The sequence below is a fragment of the Lissotriton vulgaris genome, chromosome 4_1 (assembly GCF_964263255.1).
Source record: "Lissotriton vulgaris chromosome 4_1, aLisVul1.2, whole genome shotgun sequence".
Lineage (NCBI taxonomy): Eukaryota > Metazoa > Chordata > Amphibia > Caudata > Salamandridae > Lissotriton > Lissotriton vulgaris.
Window position 1 is genome coordinate 1,476,969,897 of NC_141691.1, and position 22,201 is coordinate 1,476,992,097.

The 22,201-nt window shown below is 45.9% G+C and overlaps 1 protein-coding gene across 2 annotated transcripts in view; it reads left to right on the forward strand.

Moving 5' to 3' along the window:
- The window catches only part of UBE2V2 (ubiquitin conjugating enzyme E2 V2), a 184,502-nt gene that overhangs the window by 129,187 nt on the left and 33,114 nt on the right, over positions 1 to 22,201 (forward strand). For both annotated transcript variants that reach the window (XM_086965732.1, XM_086965733.1), the window contains exon 3: positions 1,254 to 1,379. In XM_086965732.1, the coding sequence (XP_086821858.1) occupies positions 1,254 to 1,379 (126 nt within the window). The remainder of the gene's footprint in view (positions 1 to 1,253; positions 1,380 to 22,201) is intronic.

Here is a 22,201-nt window from a genome sequence, read left to right on the forward strand (position 1 = left end):
CAGAAACCCTCTCTTGGGTTAGTTGGTGGAGGTAAACATTATCTGCTCTTCCGATGCGTTATTGAAACACAAAATGGATAATAGAGCCACAAAAGCAAGCGCTTGATCATAATCTGTCATAGACTTTAACATCTTCCTACTCTCCCCATACTTTGCCTCCTTGTTCATTTTCCCCTGACTCCTCCTTCCTTTATCCTCCGGCATCATCTTCCACATCCTCTTGATCCTCATCCTCCTCCGTCCTCTTGTCTGCATTCTTCCAGCGTTTTTCCTAATTTGAAGGGACTTATTTTCTCGTACCACTAGCAATAGAGCTCCCCCATTTTAAAAAAAGGTTCATATCTAGGAAATCTGTGGTGCAGCCCAATAAGCACAACCATCTAGTTACTAGTTGGCATCCACTGCAGCTAAGCAGTGTGTAAACTGTATCCGTAAAACCTTCTCGTCTTATTTCACCTTCCATCTCCTTATATGAGAAAATAAAAGTTGCCTTATACAGTGGGGTGAGGAAAAAGAAATCCACAGTTTTTTGTACGCCAGTTTGTCTCTATGCTTCCCCATAGTTTCAAAACCTAACCTCCACCCAAAGCTTGTCTGCAGGTTAAGGATTTTAAGTTAATTTGCACCATGGCACATATATTCGAAGAAAGGGTTGCATAGAGCAGCGTAGCAGTTATGTAGAGAAAAGTGGCCGGGTATACATGGGATAGATCACCCCACAATTCAGGTTTCCTCAGGACTTAATGAGCTTCAGAACTACCAGTTTATGGGGATGAGCCTATCTGGCTGGGGTACAAGAGCTATTTGGTAGTTGCATCTTTCTTTCTTTCCTTGGTGTCAATGCTTCTGTTGTTAAAAGAGAATGTTGCACTTCATTACAAGTTTTTGTGGCATGCAGATTACAGGTAATAGAAACATTGTTCCGCTGCACTGGCAAGAGTGTTTCGACAGAACATGGCAGTTATCTTGAATTCTGTAGCAGATTTAGACAGCCACATTGTATAATTTCGTACTTGAAAAACCTGAACACATTTTGTCATTATGTATTTAAACTTGTTAACGTGTAACTTGCTAATTCACTTTAAACTTTATTTAACCCTTTATCTTCAGTTGATGTATTAATGTGAAGGCCTTTTTACTCTTTCAGTTTTTAATTTCTTTATAATTCATAGAGGCTACTGATGTGTGCTGAAATAAAATGTATTTTAAACTGAAACCGAGCAACCGCTAACAAAACTATTTTGATTGTCCAGACGAATTATGAAAACCGAATATACAGCCTGAAAATAGAATGTGGACCTAAATATCCAGAGGCACCGCCAACAGTTCGATTTGTAACAAAAATGAACATGAACGGAATAAACAATTCAAATGGAATGGTAAGGGACAAAAGCTTAATTTAAATAGTAGTACCTTTTATTGAGAGATTTGATTTGACATCAAGTATATTCAGGTATAGCATGACAGTCAATTTATTGGTTTCATAACATTGACCATACAAGACATTCCAAGTATAAAAAAACACCTTAACTGAAGTAAGAAATTTCCCTGATCCCAGATTAACATTAGTAACTCAAAATGCTGATTGCTCTATGCACCTGACAAGCTGCTCATCCCTGTCGTGGCAATTTTTCAAGGCTTAAATTGTACCACAGTGCACGCAGTCAGAGTATGTTTGGTCTAGTCTGCTTGAATGGTAAGACAATAGTCTACCCATATGCCCAAAACACATATTTAAAGCAGCACCTATCAAAAATAAATATTTTAACATCGCTTTTTGTAAAACCTTTATTGTATTTTTTAACTCTGAATATACTTAAAATAAAAATCATAAATACTATATACTAGTTATATTTCAGATTGAATTAACTTGTATTTGTTGAACTGTGTGCTAATTTAGTTGATGAAATAATTGAAAAAGGCATTATTATTTTACTGTGAAACGGAAAAGAGGGGATATTCACTCAGTGGCCGAATATGTAACTATAAACCTAGACCTAACTTCTGGTTGGCCTACTTAACCAAATTCTGTGATCCTAAACAAATAACTTTAGTGGGCCTCATTTTGAATGTTAAGACTGCGAGAACCTTGAAGTAATTTAGCATTGGCTATATATACAGTGCCCATGACAAAATTACATCCATTGGTTCACCAATAGCTGCATCTTCGGTGCATTTGGAGACAGAAATTTCTAAATGTTTCAAAGTTGATGTTTAAATGTTGTTCCTCAATTAATGTTTTTAGAAATGGGGTGTCTAGTTGTCAATGGTTTGCACCCTGTCCAAGTAGGAGATGTAGGAGACCCTCACCCTAGTCAGGATAAGGGAGTGTCACAGTAAAAAAAACACCTGCTCAACCCCTTGGTAGCTTGGCATGAGCAGTCGGGCTTATCCAAGAGGCAATGTGTAAATCATTTGTACCCACACACACAGTTACACACTACAAAAGGAGTCCACACCATTTGGCACCAGTTGGCAAGTCAGGACTCCCAGCAGAAGAGCCCATGCAAAGTGAAGTCTATGATGGCTCTGAGACGACTTAACCGTGGGCAAGCACACACAAGCCCTTGGAGAACCTTGGAAGCAGGAGGTAGAAAGCTAAGTCCAGTCCTTTTACTCCCAGGACAGAAGGAACAGGCCAGCACAGCCAAGCAACAAGCAGAGTGGCAGCCCCTCCTGCAGCATCCAGCTCTTTTTCCTGGCAGAATGTCCTCAGTCCTGAAGTGTTCTGATTTTGGGGTGTCCAATAATTATGCCCCTTTCTGCCTTTGAAGTAGGCATACTTCAAAGGAAAGTATTTGCGTGCACAAGACTGTGCCTTTCCCTGTCCTGGTGGAAGCAGCTTTGTGTGAGGACAGGGACAGCCCTGTTCAGGTGTCCGTGACAACTCCTCCCACCACTCTACCACATGAAGGCACATCAGCCTGGTGATGGCCCATTAGGATATGCAAGGCACACCTTAGCTCCCTTTGTGTGACTGTCTAGAGTGAATGCGCAAAAGCCCAACTGTCAGCCAACCCTGACGTGTATTGTACAGACAGGCAATTCACAGAATGGTTAAGCAAGAAAATATATACTTTCTAAAAGTGGCATTTTCATCCACACAATTCATAAAACAAACTATACCAAAAGATATGTATTTAAATTGTGGTTTCAGAGACGCCAAACTCCAAATCCCTCTCTGCTCCCAATGGGAAATTACACATGAAAGATATTTCAAAGCAATACCCATGTTACCCTATGGGAGAGATAGTCCATGCAATAGTGAAAAATGAAATTAGCATCATTTCACTATTAGGACATGTAAAACCCAGGAGTACGTGTCCTACCTTGTAAATATACTGCACCCTTTCCATGGGGCTGCCGTGGGCCTGCCTTAGAGGTGACTTGCATGTAAAAGAGAAGGATTGGGCCTGGCAAGTGGGTGAGGGTGCCAGGTCGAACTGGCCGCTTAAAACTGCGCACACAGACCCTGCAGTGGCAGGCCTGAGACATGTTTGCAGGGTGGGTGACAGAATCAGTGCTGCAGGCCCACTAGTAGCATTTCATTTACAATCAATCAATCAATGCAAACTTTATTTCGTCAATTGCTGCCATAAAAGCACAATTTCATAAATAACAACACACAATAAAATATACTGTTGAAGTTAAAAACAATGACGGTTAGGAACAGGGTGGTAATAAATTTTTCTTAAAAATCTTAAGGATTCAACGGGCAATAAGACAGATAATAGTTTAAGGGAACAGATCTCATCTTAAGGGGAGAATACATCATGTGGGCCATTGCATTTAAAAAATATAAATAGGTAAGCTAAAAGACATAATAAAAAAACATAAATAAAAGACAGGCGTTGATTAATCACAATTAAAATATGGAAGGGGAACATTAAAATAGGGAGAATAGTTACCTTATACAGCCTTAGCTTTTCACTATACATCTACGCTTACACCACATTGCCAAAAGAAACTTTGTTATAGCAGCAACAAAAACTGGGTGTGTATCATACTTAAGTAGCCTGAGGACATCTCTAAAATTCCTGATTCCAAAATTCCTACAGAGTTGTAGAACCCACTTTGATCTTGCAGCCTTGTAGGCAGGGCAAAAAAATGATCACGTGGGCCTCTGTTTCTTCGGACTCATTGCAACCGGGGCATAATAGTTTTTTAGCTCCATACCAATGATTAGAAAATGCATAAAGTGGGAGCGTCCCGTTTCGAAATTGGAGGAACAGTTTCTTTGCTAGGGATGGTTGGATAAGGTCTAAGGCCGGCTCCATTTTATACAGTGACTTTGCATCCAGAAAACTTAAAGTTAAGCTTGATGTCTGTGTCACCCTATGGATGGACATAAGATTGAATTCTTTGATAGCAGGGTTTAGCGACTGTTTGGATGTGGCAGAACATGACTCCTCAGGTGAAGACCACATATTGCTCCTTCCGATTTGACGGAAGGTCTTCAGAATATAGGATAACCAAGGGATTTTCCCTGCCCCTAAAGTGAACATTACTGCTTTTAATTCCTCTCTATAGTTGGCCAGCTCGGGGATGCTCCATAGCCGTCGCCAATAAAGTAATGGAAGAGAGGCAATCACTTTGGCAATGGGGAGAATACCTAGGTCCATCCGTAAAGGGATTAGAGTGGTGCTGTTAGGAAGAGCCCATAGTGATCTTAAAAAATAATTCTCGGTTGTGCTCAATGCTTTAGTCTGTGAGTGGCCCCAAAGTTCCGCACCATACAAGGAAGCACCCCTTGCTTGAACTTTATAGATTTCTACAGGGGGAGCGATGACCTTTACTGCACAATTCCTGTGTATTTTTAGATTCCCCCCACTAACCTGGGTGAGTTTTAAATTTGCCTTGGAGATCTTTGGGCCCCAATCCATAGTATTGTTTAGAGTAAGCCCCAGATAGTCAAAAACAGGTACTCTCTCAAGGGCAATTGAATCCATTTTGGGGTATGGGCAGTTTGTGCTATCTGCATGGAAGACCATATACTTAGTTTTCTTTAAGTACACCTCAAGGTGCCTTTTCTTACAAAAAGACCTAAATGTCTCTAGGATACCCTAAGAGATTAGCAATTAGCCCATTTAGAAAAAGGGATAAGAGTGTTGGAGCAAAGATGCAACCTTGTCTTACGCCCTTCTCTGAGGGGATCAGAGCTGAAAGTTCCCCTCTATTCCCATACCTAATTTTGATTTACATGCCCTGTGCACACCTGGTGCACTTTACTAGGGACTTACTAGTAAATCAAATATGCCAAACGTGGAGACACCAACTACCAATAAAATTTAGACAGAGCATATGCACTTAAGCAGTGGTAAGGTGCCCAGAGGACTAAAACCAACAAAACAGGTCAGACAAAATAGTAGGAAGAAGGCAAACAATTTGGGGATAGCCCTACAAAAGGGACCAAGTCCAACAGATGTCAATGCAATGACATTTGAATTCTTATGTTTTACTTTGGCACATTAGATTATAATATTTTTTTAAATCTAATTAAGTGTGTTTTTATTGTATTTGTAAATGATCTTTGTTGCACCATTTGCATGCCAAGTCTGTCGAAAGTTTGTGTTTTGGCGCTTTGAGTCAAGCTTGATCGCTTTGCTTTACTCTCCCTGTAAGTTTGTTGGCTTTATCATCTCTGCTTGAGACAAGTCAATGCTATGGGCTGCCTCTGGAATACTTTTGACAGGTGCAACTCCTTGCTCCCGGCATATGTCTGGAAGAGTACAGATAGATATCCAACATGAACAAGGAAGCTGCAAAGCTGCAATTCTAAAACATCCTGGGACCTCCTCCAACCTGCCTCCAGACCATGAATTCTATTCGGTCCATCTACAGTTGTGATTGAATTGCTCTGCTGTTAAACCAGACACCTAGGAGAAATTAGTCCACTTTTACTTCATGAGAAGCACATGGTTGGTTCCTCAACTGATCCTCCCACAGTACAGAACATTCTGACAGATACTTGTAACGGCAGATCTACACCTATTGAATTTCCTTTAGCCACAGAATGGTTTTGGAAACTTTGAAACAATTCTCATTTGTCGACAGGTGGTGTCATGAGTCTCCGCAACGGGTCAATCGGTTCTGGATATGATGTTGAGACGAATTTAAGAGCACCACCTTCACGGACTAACGGCTATTCTTTTTAGTGCTTGCCAATGAGATCTTGAGCTTTTCATCTTGTCATTATGACAGATTTCCCTCAGATTTTTCACAATAGTGTGCATTATGCACCCAAAAACAGGGTTCAAGTCATAGAAGTCCTGTAACCAACAGATGTTGGTTACTGAGGCTCTTGATGAATGTCTCTGGTGTCTTGGCAATAAACACAAGATGATGATGGATGGAATGCTTGAATTAATGTCATCCACTGGTAATAGCTCAGGCTGCATCCCAATCCATTGGTTTTTGCCCACCAGTTTGGAATCGGCGTATGCAAATCAGACTAGACCCTGCACCTTGTGGGAACAGTCCACTCCGAACTTCCAGACCAGGTCCTCCCTGAACCAAAACACAAGCAACCCAAGACCGGTTTCACCCTTATTAGGGCTCTTCAGCCAGGCATAGCTTGGTTCCAGTGGCACAGGGAGCCCGGTACCTAGGTTCTAGGCACAGCCAGCAGACTTAAGGCGTCAAATGCAAAAAAAAACCCCCAAGGTTATAGATGAAATGCTTGAAATAATCTTAGCCGCTGGCAATCGCTCGGCTCTGCATCTCAATCAATTGTTCTTCGACCACCATGCCACCTCACATTGCACCGGTTCATTTGCATATCAGTCTTGACCCTGCTCCTCATTAGTACAGTCCAGGCCGAAATGCCAGGCCAGGTTCTTCCTGAACCGAAACACAACCAATACAGGTCTGGTTTCGCCCTAATTAGGGCTCTTCAACAAGGTATATGTTTTTTCCAGTGGCCCGTGAGCCTTGTACTCGCGTCTGTGCATACAAATCACACTTAGGGCATCAAAGGCAAAAACAAGGTGATTGGTGGAATGCTTAAATTTAAGTTGTGTGACTGCAGTAAGAAAATTAATGAAAAGGCCATCTGAAATTATGAAACCAAGTTAGCAGTCAACAAACTCAGTAAGTCAAAGAAGCAATCCATTCAGAATCCTGAGAGTGGACCAGTTCTGTTCCCAATCTCTCCCACGCACAGCCTACATCTAAGTTGCATGGCTCGAGTAAGTCTAAGTAGTTGCACAAGAAACACCAAGATGAAGCACAGCTCATTGGAGTCGCTTCACCAACCAGCCACCTCCAGCCCGTGGAGCATTTCGTCCTCTTCCTGAATGGATAGTTATGTTCCAACGGATAGCTGATGGCCTGTGAGAAGATCTTTGATGCCTTGCCTGATCCCTCTGGGGCATGCTTCGGAGCAGATTTCACTAGTGCAGCCCAGGCAACATGCCTGGTACTGCTCCCTGTGCCTCGACCCACATCACCGAGTCATATCTGCCCACCCACCCCGTCTCCTTCCCACTGCTGGCTGTCCCAGAAAACTTAAACCCTGCAAGGCCTCATTTTGGATCGATCAGATGCAGCAAAATACTCTATTCAGTCTTGTCTGGACACTACTGACTGTGTGGGTAGGGCAGCCTGAACCAGCATGCTGCTCGGGCACCATGCCTGAATTTGCTATGCAGTCTTTTCCTCCTATGTCCAGCAATCTTTAATCGAAATGCCCTCCAGTGGCCCTTAGCTGTTCGAATCAGAGGCTGAAAACATTTCAAACAGAGCGAGGCCGCCACCAGTCCCCCCCCCCCCCCCCCCCCATGCTCACTTTTGCCCAAGCTAGGTATACTTTGGATCCAGGAGATTAGGTGGGTAGCATTGGATCTGCAGAACGCATACTTTCCAATCCCCGTCCTGGTGAACCACCCACGTTATCTGCGGTTTCAGGTAGGCCACCAGCACTTTAAGTTCTCTGTGCTCCTTTTGGCCTGACCAGTGTGCTGCATGTGTTCACAAAGGTGATGGTGGTGGTTGCAGCTCATCTCAGTAGGTCAGGGATACAGATTTTTCAATACCTAGATTACTGGCTCATGAAGGCGGGCTCCCCCAAGCAGTCTTAAAACCACCTGCAGATGACTGGATGTCTGTTGACATACTTTGGTTTTCCATCAACATGCCAAAGTCACACCTGACTCCTTCACAGAGGCTCCCTTTCTTTGAAGCCATCCTGGATTGTGTGCTTTTCAGAGCTATTCATTCACCTCAACGAGTCCAAGACATTCCAGGTTATGATTCCGATGTTTCAGCCTTTAGCATGGATCTCAGTGAGGACGAGACTGAGGGGTCTTCCTGGCCTCCTTCATCTTGTTTGTGGACCATGCGAAGTGGCGCTTGCTGGCTCTGCGGTGGGATCTGAAGTATCGGTGTGCTCAGCACCAAGACGGCTTCTCAGCCTGTACTTGTGTCAAGGAGACAGCAAAAGGCCTGCAGTTGTGGCTATTAAGGCAGCGGCAGTCCCCTGTCCCTACCTCATCCAGAGCGATCAGTAATATTTGTATCGTTGGTGGGTTCGGGAGTTTAATCTGGGAGTGGTGTAGATCAGAACGCTCTTCTCTAACAGAGGCTAGGCTCCACATCAGTTTGTAGAAGTGGTGAGCAATTCACTTGGAACTGAAGGCATTCCTCCTGAATATCAAGGGGGAACATGTACAAGTACTCAGACGATGATCGCAATGTGGTACTGCAACAAACAGAGCCATCTGGGGTCGTGGGCTCTGTTCCAGTAGTCTATGGAAATGATTGTACGCTCAGGAAATATCCCCAATTACTCTGTTCCTGGCAGTATTTAAAAAAAAACAGGTTTGATGAACCCAGCTGATGTTGCCTTCCGGATCACGAATGGTAGTTGCACTTTGAGGTGGCATAGAGCATCTTCCAGCAATGGAGATAACCTAGGCTAGATCTATTTGCCACCACAGAGAACATGCAGTGTCAATGTTTTTGCGTGTTGGAGTTTCAAAGGCAGTCCTCCTTTGGAGACACCTTCTGCCAAGACTGGAGGTCGGGACTCCTGTATGCCTTTCTATCCCTTCCTCTCCTCCCCCCTAGTGTCGAAGAACATCCAGAGAGATTCAGCCCAAGTTATCCTAGTGGGACTGGACTGAAGGAGGAGAGTGGCACCTTATCTTCTGGCCATTTGCACATGTCCTCCGATCCTGCTGCCTCTTCAGGAAGACTTCTGTTGCAGCAGCAGGGCAGGTTGCTAAACCAGAACCTGCATAATGTGCACTTTAACGCGCGGAGATTGAGCGGCAACAGTTAATGGCTTTCAATCTTCCTGATCTGTGTCATTCTTGGCTCTAGGTGACCATTCACAAAGTCTGTTTATGTTGCATGTTGTGAGAAGTTTCTTGCATTGTGTTTTATGACACATACTTAACCCCTGAATGTGCCCGGTTATCCGATGTTCCATTGTTTTGCCTTGCATTAGCCAAGCAAGGTCTTTCTATGGCATTGGTTAAAGTTTATTTCATCCCTTTCGGCCTCCATACATTTGCTTTAGTAGCCTTCTCTTCTCATGCCACCTGTTGTGATGTGTTTTTATGTCGAGTTATACTCGAACCTATTACTGCTGAACTAAAGTCTCTCAAACCAGCCGGATTTCCGACAATGCGTGTTAATTGTTCATCCGTGACTTCTCGAGCGCGCGCTTGGCCCGTTCCGTCCCACTCGCTGGCATCCCGCCCCCCCCACCAGGCTCCCGCTTCTCCAGCGCGCCGAGAGCTTCACTTCAATGGGATCCGCTCTCCGGCCCCCTGCTTCACACTTCAAAGGAATGCACCCCCGCAATGCTGAAAGCATTTCCCTGCCGCTTTTCTTTTTTTTATTATAACGCATTACTCCCCGTTTAAGTCTATAGTGTCCCTCCAATTTGTAACGAAAAAACAACTTAATTGTTGACAATTAAAATAAATATTTACCGCAACCAACTTGTTTTTATTTACTTTCAGGGCGTCAGCTGAGCAGATAATTTTTCATTTCGCATCCGCTTTTCATTTGATTTTGCGCCTGCTTTTAAGTATCCTGCGTGTCTTTTGCGTACTTGAAATGTGTCTATTCACTGTCATTCGCTCGGGGTAACATCCCAACCCAACGTTTTTTTGCTAATCATGCAACCTCCGTTTCTACCCAGCCATATGCACATCAGTCTTGACTCTTCCGGTGTGAGGGATTATCACCACCCTGACCAACCGATTTTAAGGTCCCATTGGAGAATTGCACCCATTTGTATTGTGAAGTGTAAATAACACAATTAAAAGGTTACTAGATAGTGAGGGTTGCATTGGTATTTAGTACTTCCCTCACTATGTATGTTGTAGGCAAATGACAGTGGGGCTGGCATACGGTGCTCCTGAAGTGTGGTCATGATAATGTCACCATTTTAGACAGCCAGTATGTTCTAATATGCAGTAAGGATGATACCGCTGTTTTAAACAGTGCGGATGTTCTAATTCGCGGTCTTAAAGACCTGTTTTTTTATTTACTTTCTGGGCATCAGCTGAGCAGATAACCGGGCAGGCGGCAGTCTGACTGATCTGTGCCAGGGCTTTATTTTTGGATGCGTATGTGCGCATGGGCCTCTGGGAATAGAGGAGCTGCTCGTAAATGAAATTTCTACATTGCTTTTTTTTTCCTCTGGATGGGATGTGGGAGGCGCAGGCTTGTGGCGATTAAAATATATGCTTACCATATACTTTGTAATAAGAAATGCCCTAGTTCGCGTTGTAAGTGATCCAGGTTTTTATATTAATCATTTAATCAACCATTGAACTGGCTATATGTCTTTCATTACCAGAGCTCCCAAAGAGAGAGATGGCCTTCTGCAGGAAATAAGTTATAACCCCAGCATCACTCAGCGCCAACCCAGCATCACTCAGCGCCACCCCAGCATCACTCAGCGCCACCCCAGCATCACTCAGCGCCACCCCAGCATCACTCAGCGCCACCCCAGCATCACTCTGCATCACATGCGGCCTCCACAGCATCACTCGTGGCCTCCACAGCATCACTCGCGGCCTCCACAGCATCACTCGCGGCCTCCACAGCATCACTCGCGGCCTCCACAGCATCACTCGCGGCCTCCACAGCATCACTCGCGGCCTCCACAGCATCACTCGGGGCCTCACCACAGCATCACTCACGGCCTCACCACAGCATCACTCACGGCCTCACCACAGCATCACTCACGGCCTCACCACAGCATCACTCACGGCCTCACCACAGCATCACTCACGGCCTCACCACAGCATCACTCACGGCCTCACCACAGCATCACTCACGGCCTCAGCACAGCATCACTATGCGCTGCCACAGCATCACTATGCGCTGCCACAGCATCACTATGCGCTGCCACAGCATCACTGAACGCCACAGCATCACTGAACACCACAGCACCACTCTGTGCAACCATTCAACAACAACTGGTTCAAATATGTTCTCTCAATGTTTCAAGCTTTATTGTAAATGTCACAAAAAGATGTTAATATTTCACTTCTGTTCTTGGATTTTCGTCACAATAAAATACACTGAACATAATCTTCACGAAAGTTATTTACAAAAGTTTAAGCTATTGCCATTAAAAATTACAATCACTTTTATTTAAGTATTAATTATTTAAAAAATTAAGCCATTGTTATTTGTAATATCAATACATCTAAGTCACGAAAATACAAAACATGTTGCATTACAAATGCTATAGGTGTAACATTTGCGAAAGTTATAACTATTGGCATTGTAAATGACAAAGCTATTAATTTAGCTATTTTCAAAACCAACACATAAATAAAAAAGTCATGTTCGAGGCATGTGGGCTGCTGAATTCATATCTGCATAGATCGCCGCCTAGTGTTGGGTCCGGATGATTGCACATTGTTGTCCTGGAAGAGTCTTCGAAGTATCACGAGATAGGTGGCTCCTCCCCTGGACTACAGTGCGCATGGGCATCCTCTCCATCCCCAGATTGTTTTTTTCCGCCATTGGGTTCGGATGTCCTTTCTCGACTCCAGTTCGGAAACTTTGTTATAACTCTTTACTAAGGCCAAAAGGCCTTCGGGGCGTCGGTATTGTCTCGTTCGGTGCCTGTTTTTTCTCCAGTTCTTCGAACCGGACGTCGAAGGCAGTTTTTCACTTTCGACACCAAAGGCCCAAACTACGACAACGATGGATCGGAGCCTGTTCAAACGATGCCCCGCCTGCAATTCGAAATACCCTCACATTGATGTGCACCCAGTGTGTAATAAATGTTTATCCCCGGAGCACGACAAGGCCAGCTGTATGGCCTGCTCGAAGTTCCGCTCCAAGAAGACGCTTCGAGTTCGACGCGCAGCAAGACAGCGCAGAAGTCGGCACCTGAGCCGGTCGACATCTTCGAGGCCGGTGACGAAGAAGGCGCCGACGAAGAAGATCCTGACGAGCAGTCCGACCCAGCGTCGCAGCATGACTCTAACTTCGATGTGGACGAACAAGATGAGGAATACGTCCATGAAGAAGACGTCGTCGAGGTAGGGGACGACTATGAGGCCATCAGGGCCGTCGATGACGACTCCAGTGATGAGCCAGGCCCAACCGCAGTAGCGGGGCCTACTAATGACAATACGCTCCCTACGGCTCAGGTCGAGGCATCGCCGAAAGGCCTTAGCCAAGATCTTACTCCACATTCTATAGCCCCGCGTCCAGGCCAGGCTAAGAATACTTCAAAGGAGCCATCGGTCGATCTTTCAAAATCGAAACCTAAACCTACAGAGCCAAAACCAAAACTACTAAAAGTGGTTGTCGCATCGACGTCAGTCAAGTCGAAGACTGTCGGTGACCCTTCGGCGTCGAAAGGGGGCGTCGCCTCGAAGACTGGGGCGCCGAAGCCAAGCTCTACAGTCAAGCACGTCACCTCGACGCAGTCTGCGTCGACGTCGGCGCTCATGCATGGCGACAAGGCCAAAGGCCTCCAGACCAAAAAGGCTGTCGAGCCGAAGATTTCAGCGCTCAAACCACTACTGGGCAAACATCTCGAGTCGAAGACAAAAGCCGACCCGAAGCAGCAGATTGCATCGACGCCCAAGGCCGTGCATGCTACGCACCATGAGCTCGAGTCGACGCAAGGAAGCAAGCATACTTGTGAGTCGCCGAAGCAGCTCGGATCGAACACTACGGCAGGCTCGAAGAAGGTCAGCCCGTCCACAGGCCACCCTCCGATTAAATACGGTCTGCCACCGACGGCTCGAGCCAAGCATCTCGAGCACCACAAAGGCACCGACCCATCCAAGACAGTGTCCGCGCCTTCAAAGTACACCCCTGAGGGGGTTGTGTTCCAAGAACCCTCGTACGACAACCAGTCGAAACTCTTCATCGACTCGGATTCGGGCAGGCTTACCATCCATAAACGGAAAATCGCACCTGAACATCCCTTGGAGGCGTATAAAATCCCTCTTAAATGGAAAAAAGACTCTGCCACCTCACCAGTTCTCTTTGAACACGTTGAGAGCTATTCACAACAAATGGCATATTCTCCAGCACAAAACGAGGAAGACATGGGTGATGAATACGGTCAGGCGGCCTTCACTTATCAGGCTGACACTGATCAGGAAGAACCTCAGCAATGGACTGATGCTGTAGACCCTGATGATCCACAAGCTGTACCGGACACTCAGTCCTACAATGTCAAAACCTCGCCTACTGAAGACACGGCAGCGTTTAACGCTTTGATAGAAAGGGCAGCCCTCAACCATGACGTGGAAATGCACGCAGATCCTGTTGAAGAAGATTTCTTATTTGATACTTTCTCCACCTCTGAAAGATCAACAAAGACATTGCCTATGCTAAAGGGAGTCCTCAAGCATGCTGCGGACATTTTCAAAGAGCCCACAAAAGCAAGGGTTATAAACCCTAGGATTGAAAAAAAATATAGGCCTGCTCCAGTGGAACCCACCTACATCAAAGGCCAGCTCCCATTGGACTCGCTCGTAGTGGCCAATGCTCGCAAGAGGGCAACCTCGCAAACTAGTGGTGACGCTCCTCCTCCGGACAAAGAATCAAAGATCTTGGAGGCGTCAGGAAAGCGAGTGGCAGCACAGGCTGCAAATATTTGGAGGATTTTAAATACACAGGCCCTATTGGCTAGATACGATGGGGCTCACTACGACGCGCTAGAACAGTTGTTGCGACACCTGCCTGATGTTTACAAAGAGGGAGCAGAAATGATCATACAGGAGGGGAAGTTAATTTCTAATGCATGTATGTATGTATGTATGTATTGGCATTTATATAGCGCACTACTTACCCGTAGGGTCCCAAGGCGCTTCGACCGCTGCGAAACCCTTCCTGGCTTTCCTGAGAGATGGTCCCTTAATGGGTATCTCCAGGGTGAGGCCAGGCATCCCCGGCGGTCTGGTGGGGCCGTTAGTGAAGATGAGGCAAGCTAATGCCCAGAGTTGCCAAGTGTGATCGCTGATCAGAGTGGGCACCGAGGCGAGAGAATTATCGAGTCCGCTGACCCTGGTCCAGAAACCTGCCGCGCCCGGAATCGAACCCTGGTCCCGGGCCGTCCTCTGCTCTCGGGTCTGCCGCCTCTAACCAGTGAGCCACACTACTTCATCCATCAAATGCGCACTGGATGCGGCAGACACGGCAGCTAGGGCCATTAACACTAGTGTAATGTTGAGACGTCACGCATGGCTCTGCATCTTTGGGTTTAAACCCGAGATTCAAACAACTTTGCTCTACCAGCCAGTTAACCCAGACTTCCTTTTTGGTCCCGAGGTAGACACGACCCTCGAAAAAATTAAAAAGGACACTGAGACCGCAAAATCCATGGGGGCTCTGCAGTCAGAGCAGTTTCGGGGCAGTTCCTTTCGTCGCTCCGGTAATAGGGGAGCCTCTAGAGGACAGGCATTACAGCAAGCCCAGTACAGCAAAGGGAGCATGCAAACCACCTATACAAAGAAAATCAGGGGTGGATATCGTGGGATCCGCGCCAAGGGCAGAGGACGTGGTAATAACAATGCCAGATCCTCCGCTCCCAACAAACAGTGACGCCGTGTCACTGCCCCCGACCATTTAACACCTGTCGGGGGAAGACTCCAGCAGTTCCTGCCAGTCTGGGAAGGCATTACCACGGACAGGTGGGTGAGACAACTTATCCAATACGGCTATTGTCTAGAGCTGACCTCCACCCCCGCAACCTACCCCCAAGGCACCGTCCTATGTCCGCAGAGCACATGCACTTATTGCAGCAAGAAGTACTCTCCATGCTGCAAAAAGAGGCAATAGAGCTCGTGCCTGCAGAAGAACGAGGTACAGGAGTGTACTCTCTGTACTTCTTAATCCCAAAAAAGGACTGTTCCCTGCAGCCCATTCTAGACCTCAGAGCCCTCAACCAATACATACTGTCAGAACACTTTCATATGTTAACTTTACAGCAGGTCCTGCCAATGCTCGGTCAGGGCGACTTCCTAGCAACCCTGGACCTCAAGGATGCATATTTCCACATTCCCATTCACCCAAGTTACAAGAAATATCTCAGGTTCACCATCAACAATCAGCATTACCAATTCAAGGTCCTGCCTTTCGGGGTCACCACTGCCCCCAGAGTGTTCACCAAATGCTTAGCGACTGTGGCTGCGCACCTTCGGAGACAACACATTCATGTATATCCCTGCCTGGACGACTGGCTTGTTCAAGCAAAGTCAGCCCAGCAGTGTGCCAGCCACATGTCACGTACAATTCACCTCCTTCACAGTCTAGGGTTCTCACTAAACTACACAAAGTCGCACCTTCAGCCCGCCCATGTGCAACAGTACCTAGGGGCGACATTGAACACTCTGACGGCAACAGCGCAGCCAAATTCTGCCAGAGTCAACAGCATGCAGCTGCTCATTCAGAAGTTCAGGCCTCCACAATCGCTCCCAGCTCAGGTATTCATGCAGCTGATCGGTATGATGGCCTCCTGCATATTCATAGTCCCGCACGCGAGGCTGCACATGCGTCCCCTTCAAGAATGCTTAGCACGACAGTGGAACCAGGCTCATGGGCATCTAAAACACCTAGTGTTGGTAACCGGTCATGCATACAACTCTCTGCATTGGTGGAATCCACAAAACCTTTGCAGGGGACGACCGTTCCAAGAGCCTGTCCCACAGATAGTGCTGACGACTGACGCATCTCTCCAGGGTTGGGGAGCGCATGTCCTCCATTACACTGTGCAAGGACTATGCACGGCGCAGCAGCAAAAGATGCATATCAATCTTTTGGAGCTGATGGCAATCTTCATGTCACTGAAAGCGTTCAAGTTGCACCTGTGCAACAAGGTCGTATTGATCCGGACGGACAACATGACTGCCATGTATTACATCCAGAAACAGGGAGGCACACACTCCCCGCAGTTGTCTCACCTAGCCCAGAGCATGTGGAAGTGGGTCATTCAAAGAAACATCTTCCTCATGGCGGAACATCTCCCGGGCAAAGACAACCAGATGGCGGACCTGCTCAGCAGGCACAGTCATCAGATGCACGAGTGGGAGATTCACCCCTCAGTGCTCCAACCATATTTCCAGCAGTGGGGTCAGCCAGAGATCGACCTCTGCGCCACAAAGGAGAACGCAAAATGCCAAAGCTTCGCCGCCAGGTTCCCACACCCGCAGTCTCCGGGCATTGCGATATGGATGAACTGGTCAGGCAGATTTGCGTACGCTTTTCCCCCAGCCCCACTCATACCGCTGGTGGCGCGCAAACTGCGGCAGCACTCCATGACGCTCATCCTGGTTGCTCCAACGTGGACAGGACAGGCTTGGTACACCACGTTCCTGGAACTTTCAGTGGTGCCTCACCAATGGCTGCGCCTCACGCCCAGCCTCCACACTCAGAGCCATGGAGACATTCAGCACCCAGATCCACAACAGTTGAGCCTAGCGATTTGGCTCCTGAGGTCATAGTTTGGCTACCTCAACTTGCCCCCTGAGTGTATGAACATCATCAAGGAGGCAAGGCGACCTACAACTAGGGCGTGCTATGCAGCCAAATGGAAACGTTTTGTCATCTATTGTTCCAACAATGACATTAATCTGCTAGATGCGTCCACGCAAAACATCATATGTTACTTGCTGCATCTATATCGATGCAATCTAGCGTATAGTTCCATTAGGATACATTTGGCTGCCATGGCCGCTTATCTTCAAAACAGACAGCATCTTTCCCTTTTCAAAGTGCCTGCCATTAAAGCCTTCTTGGAAGGCCTTAAAAGAGTAATCCCTCCCAGACACCTTCCTTCGCCTGTCTGGAATATAAACATCGTTCTCACTAGGCTCATGGGGCCCCCCTTTGAGCCTCTTCATTCTTGTGAGATACAGTTTCTTACATGGAAAGTGGCTTTTCTGATAGCCATCACATCGCTACGAATAGTCAGTGAGCTTCAAGCCCTGACAATTCAAGAGCCCTTCCTACAAATTCATGCTAGTAGGGTAGTGCTGCGCACCAACCCCAAGTTCATGCCTAAGGTGATCTCGCAGTTCCACATTAATCAGACCATAGAACTGCCAGTTTTCTTTCCAAACCCAGATTCAGTGGCATTCAGTGGCAGACAGAGCACTGCACACCTTAGATGTTAAAAGAGCTCTCCTGTATTACATCAACGGGACAAAAGACTTTAGAAAGACTAAACAACTGTTTGTTGCCTTCTCTCCACAACACAAAGGCAACCCTATTTCCAAATCCGGTATAGCCAGATGGATTGTTAAATGCATACAAATTCGTTATCAAAAGGCTAAACGCACTTTAACAGTTCCCCCCAGAGCGCATTCCACACGCAAGCTAGGGGCATCCATGGCTTTCCTAGGTAACATTCCTCTAGAGGATATATGTAGAGCAGCCACATGGACCACCATACATACATTTACCAAACACTACTGCGTAGATGTACACTCCAAACAGCAACCTGCTGTAGGACAGGCTGTTCTCAGAACTCTTTCAGACTGCTGCAGCTGGCACGGGCAACCGCCGCTAAGGAGGTAACTGCTATTTATTCTATGCACAGATATGAATTCAGCAGCCCACATGCCTCGGACGGAAAATGCTACTTACCAGTATGCATCTGTTCTTGGCATGTAGGGCTGCTGACATTCATATCGCCCGCCCTCCTCCCCGGTGCCTGTCGCAGCTGTAGCACTCAGAATCATTTTCAGGCATGGTCAACACTTTGTTTTACACTCCATCTCTGCCACAATGGCGAAAAACAATCTGGGGATGGAGAGGATGCCCATGCGCACTGTAGTCCAGGGGAGGAGCCACCTCTCTCGTGATACTTCGAAGACTCTTCCAGGACAACAATGTGCAATCATCCGGACCCAACACTAGGCGGCGATCTATGCACAGATATGAATGTCAGCAGCCCTACATGCCAAGAACAGATGCATACTGGTAAGTAGCATATTCCTTACAAGACCAATAGCTCAAACTTTCCTAATGCGAGACCTATTGCATTGCAAATGCTTGTTTTTTAAGGGGCTTGTCCATATGTTCCCACCGACACGATTTGCAATGCTACAGTGAAACCTTAATTTAGTCATCGCATACTAAATATGTGCCACTTCACCCATTTTGAATCCGCGCACAGTATCTTGTCTTTCTGGTCCTGTCAGAACAACATTCCTCATCGCCATACCTTCGACCAAGCACTGGAGGGAACTTTAGGCCTGGTTTGTGGTCCCTCTGTCTACATCCTTTTCCGCAAGAGAAACTGGGTCTCCAGACACAAGTAGGTTTTCTGCCGGCAGTAGTAACACCCTTCCATGTAGGCCAATCTATTGCCTTGTCACCTTTTCATGCTGCTCCTCCACCCTTTGAGGAGGAGTGGCTCCACTGTTTTGATCCAAAGAGGGCACATAGGGGCAGATTTACAAATATTTGGTGCAACGCAGCAAGAGAGCTTGTAGCCCTGCGTCAAATGGAGAGGGTAGAAATGCGCTATATCTCAAGATATGGCTCATTCCTGCTCTCATTCTGCGCTCGTGCAGTTGTGGCTACCAAAAGCCTGTGCTCAGTGGTGCAAAGGGTGTCTGCTTTACAGCCAGTATTGTTTTTGTGCAGCGATGGACAGCTTCCTGCATAAAAACAATCCTGCTGCAGAATACAGCACATATAAAAAACCAAGGAGAAACACATTTCTCCTCGTTATACCTCCCTTGGGAAGGCGTACCATTTTGACGCATTCCCAGGTTTACTAGTGTCGGTAAATCTTGAAAGGCTCCAAAAACCATGGGTGAATGCGTTGTAGCACCCATGCTCCATCCATGGAACACCTTACCAGGGAAGATTAATGCAAGGCAGTGACTTCTGCTGCCTTGCGTTACTCCAGATTTTCTATCCCATGCAGAGCCACGCAAGGTGTCTTTGCATGGCATAGTAAATATCACCTAAAGGCTTGCATTGTCCTTGGCTCACCTTGTGTGAGACAATGGCAATGAAAGCCCTTGATAATTCTGGCTCTGAGTTTTTATATTGATCGGACTAGAGACCATTGCCTAGACTATCAACTCTGTGTGGGCTTCTTTGGAGCGAAGAAAGGCAAAACCGTACCAAAACCTACAATGTCCAGGTAGATTGTTCTCTGTATGAAGATCCGCTTTGGGCTAGCCAAGAAGCAACCTCCAGAAGTCTTGTGTGCTCATTCCACCAGAGCAAAGACTGCTACTACTGTGCTGGCATACGGTGTGCCAGTCATGGATGTTTGCCAGACTGCTATTTGGGTGTCCCTCCACACTTTCACCAAGCACTACTGCCTGGATAGCCATGTTCGGTGGGACTGGCACTTTGCCTGATCTGTTCTGCAGGATTTGCTGATTCGAACCAATCCACAGATCAGCCCCCAGAGGAGGTGTACTGTTTCTGGTTTCTATTCACAAGGTGAGGAATCTGGGGTTAGAAGTCTCTCTCAGAAAAACAAGTTACTTACCTTTGCTAACGCCTTTTCTGGTAGGCACTCTAACTGCAGATTCCTCACAATCCCTCCCCGTTATTTGTAATGGTCTCCAATAATCTGTTAATGGTATCCCCAAAACCTAACTGCCATATTCTAATTTATGTGGCTCCGTTTGTAACCGTTGACGGTGATCAGAAAGAAACAGACGTCAGCATGCACAGGTGTGGTGCTCTTATTCTTGGTCCACGGTCCTATCTGGAATCGGTAGAGCCGCACAACTCTACCTGTTGACATGCGATGAAATTGCTTGAAAGTTTTTTTTGTCCAGTTTAGCACCGGGGAAAATTCACAAGGTGAGGAATCCGCAGTTAGTTTCTACCAGAAAAGGCATTTCTGAAGTAACAGCGCCAGGGTACCCGTAGGGTGATATTGCCCTCTATAAGTGACGATAACCATAACAACAATAACATGTTAATAATGGTCACAACCAAATTTCTGAATGCCAATCAAGCATCACCGGTGCAGCCTCCTCCTCCTCCTTTCTAGCTAGGTTTCATTGCCAATCAATCATTTAGTATTCAACCCTCAGCTTGTGACTCCTCTTCCTCAGGAAATGCGCAGTCAAAGACGAAACTCTTCGGAGGGAGGAACAGGCTTGCTTTCTGGCTTTTACTAAGGTCCCTATGATTTCCTTCACAGAATGCTAGCCGCGTTCTTCAGAACCATCTGCGGTGACTCACTACACTTTATTGTGGGTAATGGGAGGCGTTCTCTGTTATCACCACTGGACTTTGGTCTTGCATAATCCGGTGCATCATCTCTTTCTGAAGTGATGCTTGGATATGCATATAGCAGTGGTTCTTAACCTTTTGATACCTGTGGATCACCACTTAATCATTACTCGAATTCAGAGACCCCCACTGAATCATTACTTGAATCTGACTCCCACCAAGTCATTTCGGGAAGATTGAGACTCCAGCATTTGTAATGTCTACGATTTGAACCAGAAAACAATATTAAAAATTCCAGGAATGGGTATACATCAGACAAATACACAAATGTGGAAATATTTTATTAAATTTAAAAACAAATCGAAACGACAAAATTGTAATTTTAAAAGCAAGGTTGGAGCTTTTTCAAAATTAGGTTTTTGATTTTAAAAGATGAAGCAGTATACCTACTCCGTATAGCAATGTTTTTTGCACCTAATGCAGGATTTATTTTTGACAGCTATTCAATTTTAACCACCCATACTATTTCGTTTCACTGTACTTACTCTGCTTCCACAGATCAAACTGAGACACCGCCTTCAAATTCCTACACATTTAGAGAATGTTTTAAAGTGTTTTAATTTCGTCTCTTTATCGAAGTATGCTTTATCAATATGCAAATATTATTTAGTTTTCTAAAGCGTTGCCGACCCCTAGGGGTCCGTAGATCACGGGTGAAGAACAACCTCTGTTGCTACTATAACCTTTTTCACTCTGGGCAGCTCCAACTCCTTTGGCATCCAAACAAAATGAGTGAGCAAAGGATTAGTGTAGAGAAATGCTTGTATGGCCCCATGGTGGTGAACTAGTATGGGGTCCTGGGCAATTTCCCACAATGCCTATGCCTATCTCCGACTCTGCCTTCAAAGGAGGCCTAGTGCAGTGAATCACTGCAACAAAGATAACGCTGTTTCCAACAATCATTGTTTTACTACCAAACATGTTCACATTCTCCAGCATTATTTTGGCATAAGGTGTTGTTGGCAAGAATATTGACTCAAATAAGTTTTTCCTCAAAAACACTATGCAGTTCCACCATCTAAAGTATTTTCAGTTTTTTACTGTATATCAATGAGTACATGCTATGTTGTTTACTTTCCATGGACATTTAACCCCTTTCCTACCCCAGTGCTTAGTGCGTTTTTATGTACTGGCACTCCGTGCTTAAGCCTTCATAACCATCTTTCCACCAAAGGTAGCAACGTCAAATTGGAGTCTTTATTTGCTCATATGTCATGGATTCTAGAGGTATCCATGGCTCGCGTTTTCCTTAGAGGGACCTGAGGAAAAGAAACAAAATATGGCATTTAAAAAAATGAGGAGACCGCACTGCACAAGAAAGTGTACGTTTTTTTCTAAAGAAATTACATCAACTAAAGGCTTGCTGTACTAAGATAACCATCTCCCCAGCTTTCAGGAACAGGCTTTTGGGGAAAAAGACATCGGTATTTTGCTTTTCTCAACTTGGTCTATTTTTTATGATTACGATCATTTTGCAGTTTGGGGATGA